At 40.0% G+C, this 24722-nt stretch overlaps 1 protein-coding gene across 1 annotated transcript in view; it reads left to right on the top strand.

Moving 5' to 3' along the window:
- Window positions 1-23310, top strand: part of LOC127649387 (structural maintenance of chromosomes flexible hinge domain-containing protein 1-like) — a 75294-nt gene extending 51984 nt beyond the window's left edge. Inside the window, exons 39-49 of the mRNA XM_052134456.1 lie at window positions 3542-3668; window positions 4620-4739; window positions 5233-5318; window positions 5966-6088; window positions 10444-10625; window positions 12509-12618; window positions 16535-16605; window positions 16693-16867; window positions 19456-19614; window positions 20848-20961; window positions 22652-23310. Coding sequence (XP_051990416.1) covers window positions 3542-3668; window positions 4620-4739; window positions 5233-5318; window positions 5966-6088; window positions 10444-10625; window positions 12509-12618; window positions 16535-16605; window positions 16693-16867; window positions 19456-19614; window positions 20848-20961; window positions 22652-22659 — 1275 coding nt within the window. The 3' untranslated portion in view covers window positions 22660-23310. The remainder of the gene's footprint in view (window positions 1-3541; window positions 3669-4619; window positions 4740-5232; window positions 5319-5965; window positions 6089-10443; window positions 10626-12508; window positions 12619-16534; window positions 16606-16692; window positions 16868-19455; window positions 19615-20847; window positions 20962-22651) is intronic.
- Window positions 23311-24722: the final 1412 nt, after the last annotated feature.

Genomic DNA, 24722 nt, shown 5'->3' with positions numbered 1-24722 from the left:
AAATGCATTTTGACAGGAAAAGGAGTATAAATAGCTAATTTAAGCACTTTCAAAATGTGCAAATAATAGCGATTTACTCTGGAAAGATATGCGATTAATCACAATTAAAAAATGTAATCAACTGACACTAAAGCAAAATAGTACAGACCAACACCAAAACAACACCAACGATCATGCCACGCTCCAATCACTGAGATCACGGTTTTCCCTATTCTGATGGTTGATGTGAATATTAACTGAAGCTCCTGACCCGTATCTGCATGATGCGCTGCTGCCACACGATTGGCTGATTAGATAATCGCATGGATGATTGTTGGTGTCAGACGGGCTGGTTTGAGTATTTCTGGGATTTTCACACACAACAGTCTCCAGAATTTACTCTGAATGGTGCCAAAAACTAAAATCATCCAGTGAGCGGCAGTTCTGTGGTAAGAAATGTCTTGTTGATGAGAGAGGTCAACAGAGAATGGCCAGGCTTGTTCAAACTGACAAAGTCTACGGTAACTCAGATAACCGCTCTGTGTAATTGTGGTGAGAAGAATATAATCTCTGAATGCTATTCTGAGTTGCGGGTTGGCGTTGTTTGGCAGCACGAGGGGGACCTACACAATATTAGGCAGGTGGTTTTAATCTTATGGCTGATTGTGTCGTGGAATATTGCGACGAGTTTCTCTAAGTTGAAGAAAACTTTCAGAGTCTTGAGTTCCAGATGCCAAAGTTGTAGTTTATTGATCACCAACAAACAAGAGACCAATCAGCTGAATGTTCTGACTCTATCCTCCTGAGTTCTCAGTTATATACCTTTTTGTTATCTTCTTGCCCATTATCTCTGACCAATAGAATAATTGCTCTTGTCTCTTTCCTTCGCCACCAATATGTTCTATTTTCCTCACTAATTAAATGTTGGTGGAAAATCCCCCATCTAATTATTTTTAAAAAACATACATCAACTGGTAACTCCACTTGTTTTTGACATAAGTCATAGTTCATGATAAAAGTTCATCAATTTTAGAAACACCTGTGTATGATACAAACAGCCATGTCCCCATCACATACCTTTTACCTTTGCCCTACATTTCAGTGTACCCTCATAATGAGGCTGCCTTGTTTGTTCATACACAGTATCATTTGATTAATGAAAGAAAATACAAGCTTCAAAGATATTTAACTCATCAAGGTAAAACACCATGCCAGAAACATATCATATAAGAGATATCTAACTTATTAAAAGTGTTTTCGTAAGAAGTGCATCCTGTATTTTAATGAGATACACCATATATTTTAGAGATACATGTCAGCATAAAGGAAATACACCAAAGATATATGTCAGAATACTACTAATTAACAGAAACAGCAAAACACCAGCTGCAAGAATACAAGACACCATTCATATAATAACTGATTAAAGAGTACATCCTGTATTTCAAGGTTGTATACCATTCTTTGTGTTCTCTGCAGCATCAACACTTTTAGTAACCTCATATGCTCTCTCCTGGCTCACACAAAGGCCTAGAAACTCATAGAAGTATTTTGATATCTAAGAATGATTATTATACCATCTAAAAATGATTATTCTACAATAATTGGTGTATATATACTACATATAGAATCCTTAGAATCCTTTATTTTGGTCACACATTATACACACAGTTTTTTGCATATATACAGTGAAATTTATTAGTTTTCACATATCCCAGCTAAGCTGGGGTCAGAGTGCAGGATCAGCCATGATACGGCGCCCCTGGAGCAGATAGGGTTAAGGGCCTTGCTCAAGGGCCCAACAGTGGCATCTTGGTGGTGCTGGGGCTTGAACCCCCAACCTTCTGGTCAGTAACTCTGAGCCTCAACCACTGAGCCACCACTGCCCATATATATATATAGATACAGATGAATTCAGAATTATATATACACTTAGTCCACAGATTTCATATTAGCAAACTGTAGTTTTGGCAAGTTGTTTAGGACATCTAGTTTGTGCATGACACGAGTAATTTTTGTTTACAGACAGATTGTTTCACTTTTAATTGAATATATCACAATTCCAGTGGGTCAGAAGTTTACATACACTAAGTTAACTGTGCCTTTAAGCAGCTTGGAAAATTCCAGAAAAGTATGTCAAGCCTTTAGACAATTAGCCAATTAGCTTCTGATTGGCTAATTGGAGTCAACTGGAGAATTGTGGATGTATTTTAAGGCCAACCTTCAAACTCAATGCGTCTTTGCTTGACATCATGGGAAAATCAATAGAAATCAGCCAAGACCTCAGAAGACAATTGTGGACCTCCACAAATCCGGTTCATCCTTGGGAGCAATTTCCAAATGCATGAAATTACCACGTTCATTTGTACAAACAATAGTACTCAAATATATACAACATGGGACAATGCAGCATCATACCGTTTCTGTCTCCTTGAGGTGAATGTGGTTTTTGTGCAAAAAGTGCAAATCAATCCCAGAACAACAGCAAATGACCTTGTGAAGATGCTGGAGGAAACAGGTGGACAAGTATCTATATCCACAGTAAAACGAGTCCTATATCCACATAACCTGAAAGGCTGCTCAGCAAGGAAGAAGCCACTGCTCCAAAACCACCATAAAAAAGCCAAACTACAGTCTGCAAGTGCACATGGGGTCAAAGGTCTTACTTTCTGGAGAAACGTCCTCTGGTCTGATGAAACAAACATTTAACTGTTTGGCCATAATGACCATCGTTATGTTTGGAGGAAAAAGGGGGAGGCAACCGGAAGAACACCATCCCAACCGTGAAGCATGGGGGCGACAGCATCATGTTGTGGGGGTGCTTTGCTGCAGGAGGGACTGGTGCACTTCACTAAATAGATGACATCATGAGGAAGGACACTTATGTGGATATATTGAAGCAACATCTCAAGACATCAGACAGGAAGTTAAAGCTCGGTCACAAATGGGTCTTCCAAATGGACAATGACCCCAAGCACACCTCCAAAGCTGTGGCAAAATGGCTTAAGGAGAAAGTCAAGATATTGGAGTGGCCATTACAAAGCCCCGACCTCAATCCGATAGATTTGTGGGCAGAAATGAAAAAATGTGTGTGGATGGAGGTCTTCAAACCTGACTGACCAGTTCTGTCTGGAGGAATGGGACAAAATTCCAGCAACTTATTGTGAGAAGCTTGTGGAAGGAAACCCAAAATATTTGACCCAAGTTAAACAATTTAAAGGCAATGCTACCAAAAACAAAGTGTGTGTAAACTTCTGACTCACTGGGAATGTGATGAAGGAAATAAAAGCTGAAATAAATCATTCTCTCTACGATTATTCTGACATTTCACATTCTTAAAATAAAATAGTGATCCAAATTGACCTAATACAGGGAATGTTTTCTACAATTAAATGTCAGGAATTGTGAAAAACTGAGTTTAAATGTATTTGGCTCGGGTGTATGTAAACTTCTGACTTCAACTGTATGTATATATATATATAATTTGGTGATATAAATTGTTGCTTCTGTATCGGCCATCCCTCTCAGTGAGTGCAAGTGTGTGTTTGTTTGTGTCCTGCAGGATTTGGCTCTTTTGGAGAACAGTCCTGGTGTGGATGGAGCTGAATACTCTCTACACTTTTACTTTGAAGCTCAGCAGTCTGACATCTCCATCGTCCCATTCACCCTGCCTTTCAGATTCTACAACGGTCAGTCAACAGAAGCCAACATTAAATACAGAAAAATGAGGCATATGTGTTCACTTACATCCTAGATTTTTGTTGTAACCAGATTCAGTCAATGCTGTGTCCTAACGAGGTATGATCTGACAAGTTTCCAGCATTTTCAATAGGGATGGGACAATACATGTTGAATTTCGAAATATCGCGAAACAAAAAAACATCAGCAAACCATATTAAGGCAAAATGCAATATTTCAAATTTGTTTTCTATCCATGTGACGCCCGACAAAGAGATTTAGAATGGGTCGTCTATGCTGAAATTGCCTGTGTGGCAGCAATTTGGCTTTCTTGAATGAATGAATGTTAAATTTATATAGCGCTTTTCAGACACTACAATCAAATCACTTTACTCAGTGAACAGGGGACTCTCCTCAACCATCACTAGTGTGCAGCATCCACCATAATGCGCCAGTACATTCACCACACACCAGCTATTGGTGGAGAGAACTGAGATATAGAGCCAATTAATGGATGGGGATTATTAGGAGGCCATGATTGAGAAGGGCCAATGGGGGGAATTTGGCCAGGACACCGGGGTTACACCCCTACACTCGCCATTTTCAGGTCTTCGTCTCCGTGTTAATGCGCTCAACAAGCCACATGATAAGACGCTCGGATTGACGGTCTCAGACGCAGAGGCTACTGAGATTCGTCCTCAGCCACCCGAATTGAGGCAAGTCACTACGCCACCACAATCACTTAGAGCGCATTGGGAATTGGGCGTTCCAAATTGGGGAGAAGACTTGAGACTTGCTTGTGACTTCAACATGTATAACTTGCCCCACCTCTGCTTCAAGCACTAAATTAAACATGTTAAATCGACAGCCCTAGTTTTCAGTGATTTGAAAACACTTGCTATTTATGGTTATCAAGAATATGCACAGTGTGTAACCATCAGTTTCTGTGTTTTGTATTGCAGATGTAGAACATCAAAAAGTCATGACGACTCTGAGTAAGAAGAAAGATCGTCTGTCCCAATCTGTTCTGATCTACCGCGAGATCTTGGACACCAACAAGCAGCTCATATCTGAACTCGACTGTAAGCACTACACATATTCTGATTTTGTAGTGTGTGATTATTTCTCTGTTGCGTGTGTATCTGCGAACACTATCGTTCTATCGGGAAGACTCGCAGACTTGAGTAAAATTTAAGGTGCCATTTATTTGATGAATATAAAACAGAAAAGTAATGTCTCTCTTTGGCGTAAGCCCCGTCTGCCAGCCTGAAGAATTTGTACTCTGAACCATCATATCCTGCCGGAGGCAGGGGCGAGGAGCCTACCCCCGTGCAGAACAGGGCTCAACAGGTGGTGGTGGGGTGGAGGAGGTTGTCGTGTTAGCACACTGAAACAGCATTGTGATTGTGAGCAGACTTATAAAGTAATGGCTTACATGTGATTGGCTGGGAATTACCCCGCTAATGGTGCGATGATGTACAGCTGCTAGTCTTCCCGTTAGAACTACGCTGTGCTTACATTTTCTTTGTTATTTACGATGTGTATGTAATTGTTGTCCATTTGCATTCTCTTCAGGTCAGGTGCGAAATGCATCTAAAAAACTGAATGAACTCAAACCTCAGATTATAAAGTGTGGCTTGAACATCTCAGAACTAACCACTGTGAGTCTCCACACACATGTACACTACCAGTCATAAGTATGGACACACCTACTTATGCTTGAGTATCACTATTTTTGACATTCTAAAAGAATAGTAATGTAATCAAAACTATGAAATGGCGTAAATGGAAGTCACGGGAATTAGGAAGACACGTTGTTCCGCCATGTTTTCATTTTGAGAGTTTCAAAATGCGCTGAAAGTTCACTGGGTCTAACTACTTGCGCCGCGTGTGTCCTGCCCTCTGCCTGGCTGGTCTATGAGGCTGTTGCTATGGTAACGGAGTTCTCAAGGTGATTGCCTGGCTGGTCTATGAGGCTGTTACTATGGTAACGGAGTTCACGAGGTGATTGCCTGGCTAGTCTATGAGGCCATTACAATAGTAACAGCCTCATAGACCAGCCAGGCAGAGGGCAGGACACACGCGGCGCAAGTAGTTAGACCCACACTGAAAGACTCAATTTCAGTACATTTTCTTAAAATAGACAACATGGTTTAACCATTGCTTCTGAATTCTTACGGTTTAATAACCGTGACCATTTTAATCACAGTTAATTGTGAAATCGATTAATCACGACATCCCTACTTTGTACAATCATTTATTTGATTCCTGCATGCATAGATGAATGTTTGTGTGTATATCTGTCTAGGTATCAGCAATAGAGAATATAATAAATGTGAAGAAAGCAACTTTGAACAAGATAGAGAATCAACCTCGACGGAAATGCACAATTCCAGACCCTTTCAAAGGCAGCCCAGGAGTTCTGGGGAAGGTTTGTGTTTGTTTTTATATGTATTAATATTCATCTCACAAGTGCACAGTGCAGTGCGTCTGAAAAATGAATAAATACACAAAGATGTTTTAATAGTGCTCCGTTATGTTAAAAGTTTAATATTAATGTAAATATTAACAAATTAAATTAATGAAGCCTTCAAGGGTTTCTAAAGGAAACATTGCTTCAAGCTGTGTTCAAGTAATTATTCAAGATCCAGTAATTAAAGAACAGAGTAAACAGTGCTTTACGTTTTCAGGAACAGCAGCAAATAAACATAAAAAAATCATATTATGCAAAAAACAAAGTAATATAATGCAAAATACTTTTTAAAAGAATTGTTGGCATAATCTTTATTGTGTGCTTATTATATATCGTTATATATAGATATTGTTCAATAAGCATGTTAAAGTGAGACTAAAGTTTGACTGAAAAGGAGACCGGTCAGTGAAATGTAAGAGATCGAGCCGAGGACAGTGTGCTTTTCTCGTTTTTTTGTCAGTATTGCTGTTTGATTAATATTAACAATAAAACAGAGGGCAGCAGGTCTGTTAGTCTGCATTTACACTTTGCACATATCTGATATTTCTGCATAATACCAGTACATGAATGGCTTTGTACATTTAAAGGGTTAGTTCACCCCAAAATGAAGATTCTCTCATTTACTTGCCCTCATGCCATCCTTATCTTCTGCAGAACACAAATAAATATTTTTAGAAGAATATTTAAGCTCCGTTGGCCCATACAATCCAAGTGAATGGTGACCCAAATTTTGAACCTCTCAAATATCACATTAAGGCAGCATAAAGGGGGCCCCAAACTTCCCTATCCCGAGCCACATTAACCAGCTCTGACTGGGGGACCCCGAGGCGTTCCCAGGCCAGTGTGGAGATGTAAACTCTCCACCTAATCCTGGGTCTTCCACGAGGCCTCCTCCCAGCTAGACGTGCCTGAAACACCTCCCTAGGGAGGCGGCCAGGGGGCATCCTTACCAGATGCCCAAACCACCTCAACTGCAAAGGAGCAGCAGCTCTACACCGAGCTCCTCATGGATGACTGAGCTCCTCACCCTAACATGAACATGAACCATTGAATAAAAATACCTCATTAACCTCATCCTGAAACGTTGAATTCTGGGAGGTAAGGAGTCCAATGCTTGTTTTCCTAGGAGGCTGATGAGTGGTTTATGATCGGTCTCCATCTCGAAGTGTTTTCCAATGAGAAAGTCTTTGAAACGTTCACATGCCTACGTCAAATTACGTCACCTGCTCTACAGGTGTAAGAGAGCATCACAGGTTATGTCACAGAGCATATGTCACAGGTTTCCACTCGGCTTCCCATTTCTGCAAAAGAACTGCCCCCAATCCAAAGGATGATGTGTCTGCTGACACTTTGATGTCATCATTCAGGATCATACATTACTAGCACTGGTGTAGATGACAGCTCTCTTTTTATTATTCCTTAAAAGCTTTGTGCTGATCTGCGCACCAGACTCAGTGATTACACTTTGACGAAGTCTCTAAGCAGTCTGTCCTTCTCATCCAGCTGATGGATGAATCTCCCCAACTGATTCACCATCCCCAGACTTACCTCACTACATCCCCGTCTTACCTCACTAACATTTTAGTGTGGCTGCATTTACATTGTGGCCTCTGTTTTACCAGGGTGTGGTCTGATTCCATCCACTGAGATGATATGTCTCAGAAAGCGAATCTCGCTTTTTGTCAAATCACATTTATCCACATTCAGTGCGATGCCAGCAGTCTGGATCTTTTGCAACACTGTGTGCAATCGTGAGTCATGTTCTTTTTGCGTTCCTCCCCAAATGAGCACATCATCCATATGACAAATGACTCCCTCTAGTCCCTCTGTAACCTCTGTCACCGTTCTACTTTGGAAATGAATGTTCGGGAGCCGAAGCAATACCAAAAGGAAGGCGGTTAAAGAAGAATATGCCGAAGGGATTTATGAATGTTGTGTTTTTAGCTGTCTCTGGGGTTAGAGGAATTTACCAAAATCCTGAATTTGCATCAAGCTTGCTAAAAATATTGGCCCCTGCCAACATGCCAAGACTCTGCTCCACTGATGGCAGTATGTATTTCTTAACTACAAACAGCTTCATTCAACTTTGTCAAATCCACACACAGACGAACGGTTCCATCTTTCTTTGGCACTACCACCATACCAGAGCACCAGTCAGTACGCTCTTCCATTCTGGTTATGACACAATGTCCTCCATACATTGAAGTTCCTGCTTAACTTTGCACATAAGGGGCAGAGGAATGTGCCTCGGATTCATAAGAGAGAAACGCACGGCATCTGGTTGCAGCTTCATCGCATAAGACTGTTTGATGAGACCACTGCACAGTTTTGTGTGGCTTTTCTTCAAGGTCACTATGTCAAACCTGTCCATTCTTGTTACTAGATCAAGACATGTTATTGCTGGCCTACCCAACAATGCTGTGTGTACGTTTTTGATCACATACACATCCTATGTCGCCTCTATTTGCCCTTTTTGTAATACCATACTGGTCACGCCCAGTACCTCCAGTGGTTGTCTGCCTGGTCCTAAGAGTGGCCTGGTCACGTGTTTTAGAGCTGGCTTTGTATCATGCAAGTAAATGTCCTCCAATGTTGGAGTGGTGGTGGCGTAGTGGGCTAAAGCACATAACTGGTATTCGGAAGGTTGCTGGTTCGATCCCCACAGCCACCACCATTGTGTCCTTGAGCAAGGCACTTAACTCCAGGTTGCTCGGGGCGGATTGTCCCTGTAATAATTGTACTTTGGATAAAAGCATCTGCCAAATGCATAAATGTAGAAGGCTTCCATTTTTTTCTGTGTGGCAATGCTTTTACACACTACTTATCTGTCTCTAATGAGCTCATTGTGTAGCGCGCTCCATAGTTGCAGTGCCCAGCTAGTGTTACGATTTCATTTTCACCCTGCTTGCAAGAATTGAATCTAGCCCGTTCATAAATCGCATTCTTCAAAGTGCGAGTCTAAAGGATCCCTTACTGTAGAGGACATATTCCTCTGTCACTCCGTAAGATTCAATCCCCACAGAATGTCATCATCCTCGTCCGCCATGCACTAGATGAGAATGTTCACCTGATTTTCCTCCATAGACGAATTCAGGTAACTCGCTTGACGAAATCGTTCAAATCATCATATCCATCTTGGCCACTCTTGGGGCTTGGAAAAATCGCAGGGGCACCGGCGGCTGAATACTGACTGTGGCGCTCTGTCCTGACACAACCACATTGTTCCCTGGCCCCTGCCTGGTCACGTCTTCGTCATGTGCATCCTCCATGGCTAATGTGTATGAGCCCGGATAGACCACCACAAGATTAGCTTTACACTCTTGCACTCTACGCTAAAACGTCTAAGCTACACTAAAACGCTAAAACGTCTAAGCTTCACTCTGTACGAGTGAACTACAGTACCTCAAGTGCACTCCTGACACCATGTTGTGTTCAAAATGAATTATACACTTGCAGGAACATTATTAAACTTCAGCCGCATTCATGGAAGCACATCCTCGAGCTAGACTGTCTTCCCCTTGTATGCCACACCCCCTTACATAACACACACAGGAACATATTACCATATTACTCATTAGAAATGTTCAATATTGTCATTAAATTTAATTAGTTAACCAATTAAACAATAATGTAAATACCAAATTGAATGTGGCTGACTTTTAAATTGTAATACATTTGAATAAAAATACATAGGAAATAGGAGAATTGGTATTTACAGTACCTCTCAAAGAGCGGGTATACTTCGTTTTTCTGCATTCTGGATTGGATCACCCCATTGCCTTTCAAAGTATACTCTTTTGAATGCAAAACAAATATGAATGCGTTCGACGCATGCGCACAGTGACTGTTTTGTTTTACTCTTTCAGTACATTTCAGTACATAAAACTAATCGGCGTCGCCGATGCGCACTGACGAGGACTGTCCACTTGTTGTGAAAATCTGGGCTATTGTGGAAATTTGAGTCATGCACACTGTGCACAGAGCAATCAGCAAAGCAACCTGACAACTGAAGGATACTTTGGGCTTTAAAACTGTATATTTTCAGTTCACTTATTATTTTTAGGCTTTATTTAGAATGACACCAATTTACAGTTAATTACTGTGAGTAATAGTGTGTATAGATAACACAGATATGACTCTCTTCATTGTGAAATATTTCAGATTGACTTTGAGACCAGCACTAACCAGTTTAAACCAGAATACATCACCTTGGATCTCTTCATGCTAGTCTAAAATGGTCTTTTCAGTGGGGAATTTGAACAAATTGCTGCATCCTTTGAAACGTAGACCTGAAAATGTGTGATGATTTGTAGGTAGCTCATCTGGCACAGATAGAGGATGATGATGCAGCGAAGGTGATCTCCTGGCATATGCTGGGTGACATGGACTGTGTGGTCACTGAAACAACAGCTGCTGCCATGAGAATCTATAATGATACACACGGACGACAGCAAGTCATCCCGCTTGAGACGGTCTTCTGGAGACCAAGCAACAGGTACACACATGCATTCTCACTTTTTTCTCCAGTTTTTGAGTTGATGATGACTTTGAGATGGGGTAAGTAAAGAAAGATTGGCATGTAGACCAGGGCTACATATTCATCATCTTAGAGACATTCCCTGCATCTGCAATTGCATGTCGTCAGAGGATAAACTTTACAATATTTGAAGAAGGATGCACTTTCCGATGTCTCAGCTCCCGTGGCAATATACAAAATGGATATTGTAGGTCATCTGGGTTAATACTAAGGTTTCGGACATGCTGCTCCATTGGCATGATGTATTAGGAGTACTGTATAGTAGGGAAGTATGCATATTTTGACGTTGCTTTTTACTTTCAACAATAGGGCTGAAATCAAGGATACTATAAATCTTTACTCTTTTGCATATATTTTTTAAATGCAATTCAAACTAATACAGTTTCCTAATGTCAAGTATGTGGTTCTAGTACAGTTTTTCCAAAAGTCTCCATTTTTGGCGGGGGAAAGCGGCATTCCACTGTGGATGAGAGGCGTAAATGTTGCTAAATCAATGCTTTTTCAACCATAAATGGACCAGTGTATGTGGCCTAAAGTTCCAATGTAAAATATTACCTGTATTAAATGAGCACTTAATTAGGAACACTATAATAATACTGTGTAGGGCATCCCATTGCTCTTAAAACAGCCTCTTAAAACGACATGGATTCCCATAAGATGTTGTAAACATTCCTTTGAGATTCTGGTCCATGGTGAAACATGATTGCATCACACAATTTCTGCGGATTTGTCAGCTGCACGTTTTCCCTGTGAATCACCCATTCTACCACATCCCAAAGGTAGTCTATTGGATTCAGATCCGGTGACTGGGAATGCTACTGAAGAACAGTGAACTCATTGACATGTTCATGAAGCCAGTTTTACTTTTGCTTTGTGAAATGGTGCATTATCATGCTGGATGTAGCCATTAGAAGATGGGTGAATTATGTCCATGAAGGGATGCACATGGTCAGCAACAATACTCAAAGAGCCTGTGGCATTCAAGCGGTGATTGATTGGTATTAACGTGCCCAGAATGTGCCAAGAAATTATCCCTCACGCAATTACAACACCACCACCAGCCTGCACTGTTGACACAAGGCAGGTTAGGTCCATGAATGTATGCTGTTGTCGCCAAATTCTGACCCTACCATCTATGTGCCTCAGCCGAAATCAAGACTCATCAGACCAGGCAACGTTTTTCAACCGTCCAGTTAAGTTGAGCCTGTGCCGCTTCCGCTTTCTGTTCTTGGCTGACTGATGTTGAACCCGACGCGGTCTTTTGCTGTTGTAGCCCATTCGCCTCAAGGTTCGACGTGTTGTGCATTATCAGATGTTTTTCTGCTCACCACAATTGTGCAGAGTGGTTATCCAAAATAACTAATAAGAAGCCTTTATTTTGGTCACACATTATACATACATTTTTGCATATATACTGTGAAATGTATTTGTTTTTCACCTATCCCAGCTAAGCTGGGGTCAGAGTGCTGGGTCATCCATAATATGGCGCCCCTGGAGCAGATAGGGTCAAGGGCCTTGTTCAAGGGCCCAACATTGGCATCTTGGCGGTGCTGGGGCTTGAACCCCCAACCTTCTGGTCAGTAACCCAGAACCTCAACTGCTGAGAACAATTGAAGTGAGAACATATCAATACCTATAATTTTAGGGGAAAAAATTATATTGGCGAATACATTTGCACCCCCACTTAACAATGATGAAGCTGGGTGATAGTCTCACACTGGTGTCCCTTTAAATATTGATGATAGAACCCTCAAAATAAAATAAATATCAAATAAATTGTATATTTAATTGTCTTGTATTGTCTCAGGTGTATGCATGTGTTTTTGTGTGTGTTGTCTTAGGCTGCTGCCTCACATCAGGAATGGTTTGACTCTCTTCCCTGCTCTTGGAAATCCTGTGTTTGTCAAAGATCTGCTCATTTTCCCTCAATATGTTGAAAGCTGCAATAAAGGCAAGTCCATGTGTCATTCACTCTAACTCACAGCAAGACAGTATGTACTTTATGTAATATTAATTGGAGTTTAGTACTGTAACTGTACCTAAAACCTTACAGGAACCCTTCATGAAGACCGTTTCGCTACTAGAAGAAACATTGTGAAAGACTTTAAATAGGTTCAGAATTAATCAGTTCATTAGGATCAAGATTTGTTTTCAGTGAAGTGTAATGACTGTCAGTTTGAATGTTCTGGTAACATGCCCTACACGAGGAATTAATGATATTCGGTAGAGATTCAGAAATTATGAGTAGCACCCATGCAAGTATACATAGATGCTTTTGAAGACAAACTTTGGTTCTGTCCAACCAAGTGTGAAAGCACCCTAATACTGTATTTTTACAATCTTATGATTTACATTTTTTATCTCTCTTTTTTTGTTGTCCTAAACTTTTAAGCATACAGTTCCTGTTTCTGTTTGCTCTATTTCCCTGCAAAAATACTTATTTAATTCCACTAGATGTCAGCAAGTACTAGGAAAATATTTTTTTCTCTGACACCTTCCATCACAATAAACAGATCTGAAATGTAGGTGGCGCTCTAACGGAGCTAAGCACTCACACCATAGACATCCTGTCTATTTTGGAACACATGCATGTTCATCACTGTTTTGTGAAATATATTGGCCTCTGAGTGGACTAGAAGCACAACCTAGGTGTCATTGGAAAGCTTTGCAATGATATATAACAGTAGTTTATACCATTTTGCTGATGATTGGTATATCATGAAGCTCCTGTTGCATTGCAAATTTAGTTTGACATTTGAGATATAACATTGGATTATTTTACCAAGCAAACTCGGACAAGTAAAAAATTACTGATTTTGAAGAAAACAGCCTAAGGTAAGAGTTGATGTAGAGTTTTGTTTATGTTGTTATTTTATGCAACATAAATGCAAAAGTGATTGTATCCTATGAAAAGTATAGCTTTCAAATGGTATCACACATGAGTGACTTTATGCATCAAGAGACGTTTACAATTTAAGCGTAAACTTATTGTACATGCCTGGCCCCGCCCACAGACAGTGAGGGTCCGACTTATGTTTATGCATTATGTTACGCTTACTTAAAAACTATCCTGGTTACACAACGTAGACATTAAAAGATGAGATCAGATTTTTCAGAAAACAATCTGTGATTGACAAGTTTAAGCACGTTGGTTTTCATTTGAAGGAAATAATGGGAGCATAAATGTTTAGACTCATTATTTGAGTGTGTCTTTTGCGTTTGAGAGCTTATGGGGTAGCTTTACGTTAGTTGGAGTTGTGATGCATCTTGTTGCATCCCTTTTTGTGTCACGACTTTAGTATACTTTTGATTCACTATGTTTGAGTTCTTCATCTATATTTTAAATGTCTCCAGATGAAACTGCCAGCTTAGTGCATCATGGAATGATGTCATGGAACTTCCTATTAAGAGAACGACTTTCTTTCCTTATTTGTAATGCTCAGCTCAGCTCAGCTCATGTCCTGGCAGAGCAACTACACTGGCAGTAATAGAATGAGCTAACAACCAACGATCAGTAAAAGTAATGAACACTAATGTTACTTTCACACCGCACCTGAATGTGGCCACAAATCAGATTTTTTTTTTTCACTCACATGTAGCACAGATCTGTTAATTGGATGATCGTGTGAACAGCCAAATCCAATCTGGGCCACTTTCATATGCGGAAATAAATCGGATACGTATCTGATTTTTTCCTATGTGTCTTAAGTGTGAACAGCCAGTTCATAGTTAATGTGATTAATATATATATATATATACAGTTGAAGTCAGAAGTTTACATACACATTAGCCAAATGCATTTAAACTCAATTATTCTCAATTCCTGACATTTAATTGTAGAAAACATTCCCTGTATTAGGTCAGTTCGGATCAGCACTTTATTTTAAGAATGTGAAATGTCAGAATAATCGTAGAGAGAATTATTTATTTCAGCTTTTATTTCCTTCATCACATTCCCAGTGAGTCAGAAGTTTACACACACTTTGTTAGTGTTTGGGAGCATTGCCTTAAAATTGTTTAACTTGGGTCAAATGTTTTGGGTTTCCTTCCACAAGCTTCTCATAATAAGAATTTTGTCCCATTCCTCCAGACAGAACTGGTGTAACTGTGTCAGGTTTGTAGTCCTCCATCCACACATGCTTTTTCAGTTCTGCCCACAAATCTTCTATCGGATTGAGGTCAGGGCTTTGAGATGGCCACTGCAATATCTTGACTTTGTTCTTAAGCCATTTTGCCACAACTTTGCAGGTGTGCTTGGGGTCACTGTCCATTTGCAACAGAGCTGTAACGTCCTGGCTGATGTCTTGAGATGTTGCTTCAATATATCCACATAAGTGTCCTTCCCCATGATGTCATCTATTTAGTGAAGTGCACCAGTCCCTCCTGCAGCAAAGCACCCCCACAACATGATGCTGCCAGCCCCCATGCGTCACAGTTGGGATGGTGTTCTTCCGGTTACCTCACCCTTTTTCCTCCAAACATAATGATGTAATTATGGCCAAACAGTTCAATTTTTATTTCATCAGACCAGAGGACATTTCTCCAAAAAGTCAGATCGTTGTCCCCATGTGCACTTGCAGACTGTAGTCTGGCTTTTTTATGGTGGTTTTGGAGCAGTGGCTTCTTCCTTGCTGAGCAGCCTTTCAGGTTATGTGGATATAGGACTCGTTTTGCTGTGGATATAGATACTTGTCTACCCGTTTCCTCCAGCATCTTCACAAGGTGCTTTGCTGTTGTTCTGGGATTGATTTGCAATTTCCGCACCAAACTACGTTCATCTCTAGGAGTCAGAATGCGTCTCCTTCCTGAGCAGTATGATGCTGCATTGTCCCATGATGTTTATATTTGAGTACTGTTGTTTGTACAGATGAATGTGGTACCTTCAGGTGTTTGGAAATTGCTCCCAAGGATGAACCAGATACGAGGTCTGATTTCTTTTGATTTTCCCATGATGTCAAGCAAAGAGGCACTGAGTTTGAAGGTAGAAAAATACAATAAAATACATCAACAGGAACACTTCCAATTGATGCCAATTAGCCTATCAGAAGCTAATTGGCTCATTGCCTAAAGGCTTGACATAAGTTTCTTAAATTGTTCAAGCTGCTTAAAGGCACAGTTAACTCAGTGTATGTAAACTTCTGACCCACTGGAATTGTGATATAGTCAATTAAAAGTGGTAAAATCTGCCAAATCTATAGTTTGCTAATATTGAATCTGTGGCGTGCTTAAAAAATGATATTTAATGACTTCAAAGTGTATGTGAACTTCTGACTTAAACTGTATTTACAAATACAAATCTGTTATATACAGATAGTCAAGCATGTAATGAATGTAATGGCAGATGAGGTTGGATATGTTGGATAAATATAAATAGATTAGGCTGTGTATTGCACATAATTACTGCTCAATGGGGCAGTTTTAACTGTTCATTAGATGGATGGCCTGAGGGAATAAACTGTTCTTGTGCCTGACGGTTCTGGTGCTCAGTGCTCTGAAGCGTCTGCCAGAAGGAAACAGTTCAAAAAGGTAGTGGGCTGGGTGAGTGGGGTCCAGAGTGATTTTTTTCCAGACCTTTTCCTCAAACTGGAAGTGTACAGGTCTTGAAGGGAGGGCAGGAGGCAACCAATAAAAAATCTGATTTTGGTCACATTCAGCTGTGGTGTGAACACTGTGTTTTCCGCACTGCCATTCACCGGCACTGCAACATCAACACAGGAAAAAAAAATGGTGCTCGTCAAGCCACTTCATGGGGACTTGAATTAATAATGAATGAAAACTAGATTATATAATTGTTTTGCTACAATGGGTCTCTGAGGGTTAAACAGCGACACTACATGGGCGAACTGACTTGTTCTCTGTCTCCACAGTGTTTGCGAGTCTCGTTGGAGACACTATCCTGGTGGATGACTTGGATTCTGCTAATGATTATCGCAGGGGGGTAAGAGCACCAGTGTGTTTGTATGCGTGTGTAGTATTTTCATATGCTTACTGCAACATGTTCATGTGTTTGTGAATGTTTTGGCAGGTTGTTCAGAACAAAGCACAGTGTCCAACGCTGCTAACTCGTCAAGGCGAACGGATTCGTAGCAATGGCAAGTTTGGAGGCCTACAGAATAAAGCACCGTCCATAGAGAAACTGAGAGGTCAAGTGTTTGGCGCTCCATTTCCCAAAGAGTACAACAGCACATGCACTCAGATCGGTAACAAACTCACACTCTCTCTCTCTCTCTCTCTCTCTCGCTCTCTCTTACGAAACCATATCTGCTATATCTAATTTTGTGTCAAAATGTATTATTCTTTGTCAGTCCAATCAAATAATGGGTAAAGAATAAGATTAAAATGTTGTTAAAATATTGTAGTTGGGTGCCTGGGAAGCTCAGCGAGTTTTGACGCTGACTGTCACCCCTGGAGTCGCGAGTTCAAACCCAGAGTGTGCTGAGTGACTCCAGCCAGGTCTCCTAAGCAACCAAATTGGACTTTTTGCTAGGTAGGGTAGAGTCACATGGGGTAATCTCCTCGTGGTTGCTATAATGTGGTTCGCTCTCGGTGGGGTGCGTGGTGAGTTGTGCGTGGATGCCGCGGGGAATAGTGTGAAGCCTCCACATGCACTATATCTACATGTAACTCGCTCAACAAGTCACGTGATAAGATGCGTGGATAGACGATCTCAGATGATTGACGATTCATCCTCCGCCGCCCGGATTGAGGCGAGTCACTACGCCACTACGAGGACATAGAGCGCATTGGGAATTGGACATTTAGATCATTGTCTTGCTCCATAATCCAGTTGCACTTAAGCTTCAACTCACGGACTGATGACTGGACATCCCTTTGGATTTTCTGCTAGAGAGTAGAATTCATGCGTCCCTCAATTATTGCAAGTCGCCGTGGCACTGAAGCAGCAAAGCATCTCCACACATCACACCATGCTTGACTGGAATTCTGTGTTTTATGTAACAGGACGCCTGTCTTCCAAACAGTTCCACAGTTAAAGCTTTCATTTCAGGCCTCCTTGCATGTGCAATTAGACCCCTGTAAATGATCCAGAATGCAGCAGCACGTCTGGTCTTTAATAAACCAAAGTGAGCGTATGTTACACCACTTCTTGTCTCTCTCCACTGGCTGCCGGTTGATGCACGTATTAAATCAAGGCTCTGATGCTGACATACAAAACAGTCACTGGGTCTACTCCAGCATACCTAAAATCATTTATGCAGAGCTACACGCTCACCAGAAACCTGCGGTCGGCTAAGGAACGTCGCCTTGTTGTACCAACACAAAGAGGCACCAAAACACTTTCCCGGACTTTCGGCTTCATCATACCACATTGGTGGAATGACCTTCCCAACTCCATCCGTGTAGCAGACTCACTCTCTGTCTTTAAAAAAATGGCTAAAAACATCTTTTCCATGAGCGCTTAACCAGTCACTTAAAAAAAAAAAAATAATAATAATTCTTGTTGCATTTTAATCTGTTCTGAATGCTATTCTGATGCTAGTGAAACTTTGTAGTATGGCACTTTTGTACCACTGTCTCTTTTGTAAGTCGCTTTGGATAAAAGCATCTGCCAAATTAATAAATGTAAAATGTAGATGTAGTGGAGTCATGAACAGTGACCTTTATTGATGCGAGAGAGTCCTGCAGTTCCTTGGATTTTGTCCTTGGCTTTTTTTGACTTCCTGGATGAGTCGTCGCTGTGTTCTTGGTGGAATTTTGTATGGTCAGCCACTTCTGGGAAGGTTCACTACTGTGCCAAGTTTTCTCCATTTGGAGATAATGGCTCTCACTTGGGTTCTTTGGAGTCCCAGAGACTTTGAAATAGCTTTGTAAGCCTTCCCAGACTGATGTATTCCAATCACCACCTTCTTCATCATCATTTCAGGAATTTATTTCGACCTTGACATAGTGGTCTACTGGGTGAGACCTTTTAGCCAACTTCATGCTGCTGGAAAAGTTCAATTTAGGTGTTGATTTGATTGAACAGGACTGGCAATAATCAGGTCTGTGTGTTTCTAGTCCAGCTGAACCCCATTATGAATGCAGTTTCATAGATTTGGGGATTTGAGTAACTAAGGGGGGGCAAATACATTTTCAAACAGGCCCAGTTGGTATCTGATAACTTTTCTTTGCTTCCATAAATAACATTACCATTTAAAAACTGTATTTTGTGTTTTTACTCAGATTGCCTTTGTTTTATGTTGATTTGGTTGGAATTTTGAAACAATTTAGAATGAGACACAAAAACAGAAGAAATCAGGATAGGGGCAAATACTTATTCACAGCACTGTATCTGTATTAACAAATACAAATAAACTCCAGATGCTTCCACAGACCATGAATTCTTATTGTAAGTTTCAGCCAGCAGGCCGTAAACAAGGTAGATTGGGGTAGCCAACAGGATTTATGGAGGGAAACGGACATAAATACACTCTTCATCTATGAATTGGCGGCTTTGACGTGAGGTTTCAGGTTTGACAGGCTCTTGATGGGGCAGTGTACAAACTGACTAAAAACTTGGCTTAACTGCAGCGCATCCTTGCATATGTCAGCAGGGAACCGTCAGTCATCACCGGAAGAGCAAGTTATGACATTCTGCTTAAAGATTACGAGGTCACCTTTTTTTTTAAATAGTAAATATGCATGCATGAATCATTCACAATAAGACCTGACCCAACGAGGTATGCATTTAAGGGTTAATGATGATGGAATTTTTCTTAAATGTCTTGCAGAAGTTTGTAGGGCATCCCATGTGTAATAAAATGCTTGTTTCTTCCATGTGTCTGTGTAGAGTTGTTGCAGCAGTACTCCGTTGCGATGCAGAAGGCCTATGAAGTTCAGTCTGAATATAACATTCATTTACAATATATGCAAAGTCCTCAGATGCGACAGAAGCAACAGGAACTCCAGCAGCAGGAGGACGAGCTGAAAAACATTGAGAAAACTCTCGGTGCGTGTTTCCAACAGCATGACTATCTGTCAGTCTGATTTGCTGGCTGCTGCACAGCTTCAGGGAATCAGAATGCACAGGTGTTTTTTGGTTTATAAGTGACCAGGCAGGTATATTTAGATGTTCAGAGGAAGAACTAGTTGCTGGATCTGGCAAAATATGCAAGAATCGTGGCTTTAAACTGGCATTAAATACAGAGTTTTATTTGATTATTTTAATATGTTCCTTTAGGTTCACTTATAATATTTGTAAAGTTTTTTGCACAAGAATTATATACATATCGGGGCGGCTGTGGCTCAGGTGGTAGAGCGGGTCAGTCCACTAATCGCAGGGTTGGTGGTTTGATTCCCGGCCCACATGACTCCACATGCCGAAGTGTCCTTGGGCAAGACACTGAACCCCAAGTTGCTCCCAATGGCAGGCTAGCATCTTACATAGCAGTTCTGCCATCATTGGTGTGTGAATGTGTGTGTGAATAGGTGAATGAGTCCCGCTTTGAATACCGCTAAGGTTAAAAAGGTGCTATATTAGTGCAGACCATTTACATACACTCACCGACCACTTTATCAGGTACACCTGTACACCTACTTATTCATACTAATCATAATCTAATCAGCTAATCACGTGGCAGCAGTGCATAAAATCATGCAGATATGGGTCAGGAGCTTCAGTTAATGTTCACATCAACCATCAGATTGGGGAAAAAATGCAATCTGAGTGATTTCGACCGTGGCGTGCCAGACAAGTCGGTAGTTACAGAAAGCCATTTACAATGGAAGTGAATGGGGCCAGTCCATAAATGCTAAAATACACACCAATTTAAAGTTATTTGTAAGCCGTTACAGCGTTTACCAGATTACAGGGTTCATCGCTGTTACGTCGTCATGACAGCAAAGTTGTAATATTGAATATAACTTTACACAGATATACACAGGAAGTAAATTATTTTATCACACTATAAATCATGTTATCATGCATATTGTTTACATCTTGTGGCTATACTTTTGAAACAGTGAGTATTTTAATGTTTATGGATTGGCCCCATACATTCAAAAACCCAGATATTTTTTTTTTTTATTATTGTTATTTGTGGTAAACAATATTATGCCACAAATGCTGTCGATTGAGCTCAACTTGCATTGAACCCGGAATATTCCTTTAAGCTTTCAACCCAAACGTTTCTAGAAATGCTGACAATAATTGAAATGAAAGTGTGTTTGTGTGTGTTTGCAGCCAGTACTCCTGATCGATTGTCTCGCACCGTGAGAGTAAAACGAACTCTTCAGCCTGAAGCGCCTGAGCCTGATGTTCCTGCTAAAAGAACCCGCCGCAAAAAGCAACAACTGGGTACAATTATTACATCTTACCATTCTACAAACATTTAAACACCTGTGTATCCATCTGTGCAAAGTCACCAACAGTCATCTAAAGTGGTTTGTTTGGTCAGAATTCAGGGTTCCCACGATCATGGAAAATATTGAAATATGATTCTGTAAGTTCATTTACAGATTTTGCTGTTTCGGAAGGAAATTGGTGCTTTAATTCACCAAAGTGGCGTTCAACTGATCACAAACTATAGTCGGGACATTACTGATGTAATAAACAGCATCACTATTTAAACAAAGTCATTTTTGATCAAATCTAGACAGCAGCATCACTGCAACACCTTATCCTGGAGTAATCATGATAAATTGATGATTTGGTACTAGAAAATCACTTTATATGACGTCATTATATCAAACACAGATGAAAGATATTTGGTTCATTAAATGAAGCTGAACATTGTGTTTGTGTTTGTTTTTGAGTTGCCACAGTATGCAATAGACTGGCATGTCTTAAGATCAATATTAGGTCAAAAAAGGCAAAAAAGAAACAGCTTTCTCTAGAAACTCGTCAGTCAATCATTGTTTTGAGGAATGAAGGCTGTACAATGCTTGAAACTGCCAAAAAACTGCAGATTTCATGCAAAGGTGTAACTACAGTCTTCAAGATAAAGCACAACTGTCTCTAACAAGGACAGAAAGAGATGTGGAAGACCAGATATGCAACTAAACAAGAGGATAAGTACATCAGAGTCTCTAGTTTGAGAAATAGACGCCTCACATGTCCTCCGCTGACAGCTTCATTGAATTCTACCCGCTCAACACCAGTTTCATGTACAACAGTAAAGAGAAGACTCAGGAGGTCTTATGGGAAGAATTGCAAAGAAAGACACTTTTGAAACAGAAAAACAAAAAGAAAAGGTTCGAGTGGGCAAAGAAACACAGACATTGGACAACAGATAATTGGAAAAGAGTGTTATGGATCTGAACCCCATTGAGCTTTTGTGGGATCAGTTAGACTGTAAGGTGCGTGAGAAGTGCCCGACAAGACAGTCACATCTATGGCAAGTGCTACAGGAAGTGTGGGGTGAAAGGTCACGTGCTACAGGAAGTGTGGGGTGAAAGGTCACAAACTGACCGCTAGTATAACAAGCATCTGCAAAACTGTCATTGCTGCACATGGAGGATTTTTTCATGAGAACTCTTTGAAGTAGTTTAAGAGGTTCTGAACATGTAATAGTAATGTTTCACATAATTAATGTCCTGAATATACATTGTGATCAGTTTAACGCCACTTTGGTGAATAAAAGTACCAATTTCTTTCCACAAGAGCACAATCTGCACATTATTCATGTCGTGTGTCATCAGAAGGGTTTGTCATATTTCATGGATCTCATGAATGATTAAAGATTTTCATTTGTGATTTAAAATTGTGATTTCCATTTCCAAAGTCATAGAAATTACTCAAATAAAAGTTGAAAGTCGTGGACATTTCTATAGTGAATATACATTTTTCTAGCTATGCTTGGCTGTAAAATATTTAATCAGCTAGAAAACGCCTCTAGTGCAATGCAATATTTATAAATATTAATTTGATTAAATCACAAGCGACATGGAAATACTGCGGTGAAAATATGAGGGGAACCCTGATAATCACTGACTGTGTCTGTTGCCTTTGTATTCTCGAGGTAACATCACCTTTTTTTGTTTTGCAGATTCATGATGTAATGCGAGTCGGCAGCGATAAGACTCCTAACAGCAAAACTTCACAAGAATTCTCAAATAAGGGAATCAATGCTTTTTAAGAGTTTATTTAGAGTATCAAAGACTGAGTGATTGTTTTATTGATTTTTATTTCTTTGCAAATCTATTTTATATTTTACTCTGTTTACTGATAAAATAGTTCCTGTTTAATTTAAACAGATAAGGCAGCTTATGTGAATGGTCTGTTGCCATAATATATACTTTGTATCTTTCTTTGGGGGAAAAATAACATTTTTACTCTTACATGCAGGTCCTGTCTTTCTTTAATCAACAGGTCTTTCAGCAATTACTCTCTCAGTAAGAGCAAACCTTTTCATAAAAGTGAAATAAGACATGGCCTGAGGATACAGCCATTGAGCATGCTTGTTTTATGGACCCTGTGATGTCATAGAGGGAGGACAGCCATCAATTAACATCCATTAAATACAAATACTGTCCATTTTTGACTGTTCTTATCTTAACTTTTTGCAGCTGTTCTCTCTAAAAAAAAAAGTAGTTTATAAATCATGCAGAGTGCAGAGAGCGATGAAATAATCTAAAATAAATGTTTAGCTTTTGTGGCTTATTTAATAAACATCTAGGTTAAATGTGACTTGTGCACATTTTCCAGTCTGGCTTTAACAAAACATAATATGTTAATTCACTTTATTGAAAGGTGTGATAGACTAAAGATTCCCTCAATGTGATTTATGAAGTCCAGTTTGAGAAATGTTAGACTGATAACTGGACGGGAACTCTTTTTATTATTATTTTTTTCAACATCAAGATTTTAGGATAAAACTTGAAATGGAACGGTCATCGAGACTAACTTTGATGTTGGCTTGATAAAGCCTTGCTTGAATGTTTAAACCGGTTCTAAACTTGTGAAGTTTGAGGGTTAAAGTTATACATGCCTTAAAATCGCACAGAGATAGACAGACAGACAGACAGACAAGAAGAGAGATAGATAGACAGACAGATGGATAAGAAGGAGTGATAGACAGACAGATAGACACACGGATAAGCTAGATTGATGGAAGGACAGACAGACACGGATAAGAGAGATAGATGGCAGATAGACAGACAGACATGCAGATAGATAGATAGACAGACAGATGCATAGATAGATAGATAGACAGGCAGGCAGGCAGATAGATAGATAGACAGACAGATCGATAGACAGGCAGATAGATAGATAGATAGATTGATAGATGGAAGGACAGACAGACACGGATAAGATAGATGACAGGCAGGCAGATAGATAGATAGACAGACAGATAGATAGATAGACAGATGGACAGATGATAGATAGATGGACAGACAGACAGATACATAGACAGATAGATAGACAGACAGACAGATACATAGATAGACAGACAGATGATAGATAGACAGACAGATGATAGATAGATAGACAGATCGATAGACAGACAGATAGATAGACAGGCAGATAGATAGATAGATAGACAGACAGATAGATAGACAGACAGACACGGATAAGATAGATGACAGGCAGGCAGATAGATAGATAGACAGACAGACAGACAGATAGATACATAGATAGATAGACAGATGATAGATAGATGGACAGACAGACAGATACATAGACAGATAGATAGACAGATACATAGATAGACAGACAGATGATAGATAGACAGACAGATGATAGACAGACAGATAGATACATAGACAGACAGATGATAGATAGACAGACAGACAGATAGAATAGCACTCATGGTGTGATACACGACAGCCAATGAAGCTGGTCTGAAAAAACGATATTCGAAATATTAGTTTTTGATCAGACTAGATAACTGAAATTCCTAGATGATTTTTTAAATCTTATTTGATTCATATGTCGTAAAAGTTGTGACATTTTTATCAGAACTTAAAGGTGCAATATGTAATATATTTACTGTACTAAAGCATAAATGTATCATAATATGTTATCAGAGATTTAGGAAACATGCTAAGTTGAGATACTGTCTTCTCTGAAAACAATGCAACAGCCAGTATATTGTACTTTGAAATGTCCATTCTGGG

Source organism: Xyrauchen texanus, chromosome 1, assembly GCF_025860055.1.
Source record: "Xyrauchen texanus isolate HMW12.3.18 chromosome 1, RBS_HiC_50CHRs, whole genome shotgun sequence".
NCBI lineage: Eukaryota > Metazoa > Chordata > Actinopteri > Cypriniformes > Catostomidae > Xyrauchen > Xyrauchen texanus.
The sequence above is the reverse complement of the archived record's forward strand: the minus strand, read 5'-3'. Positions and strand labels throughout refer to the sequence as shown.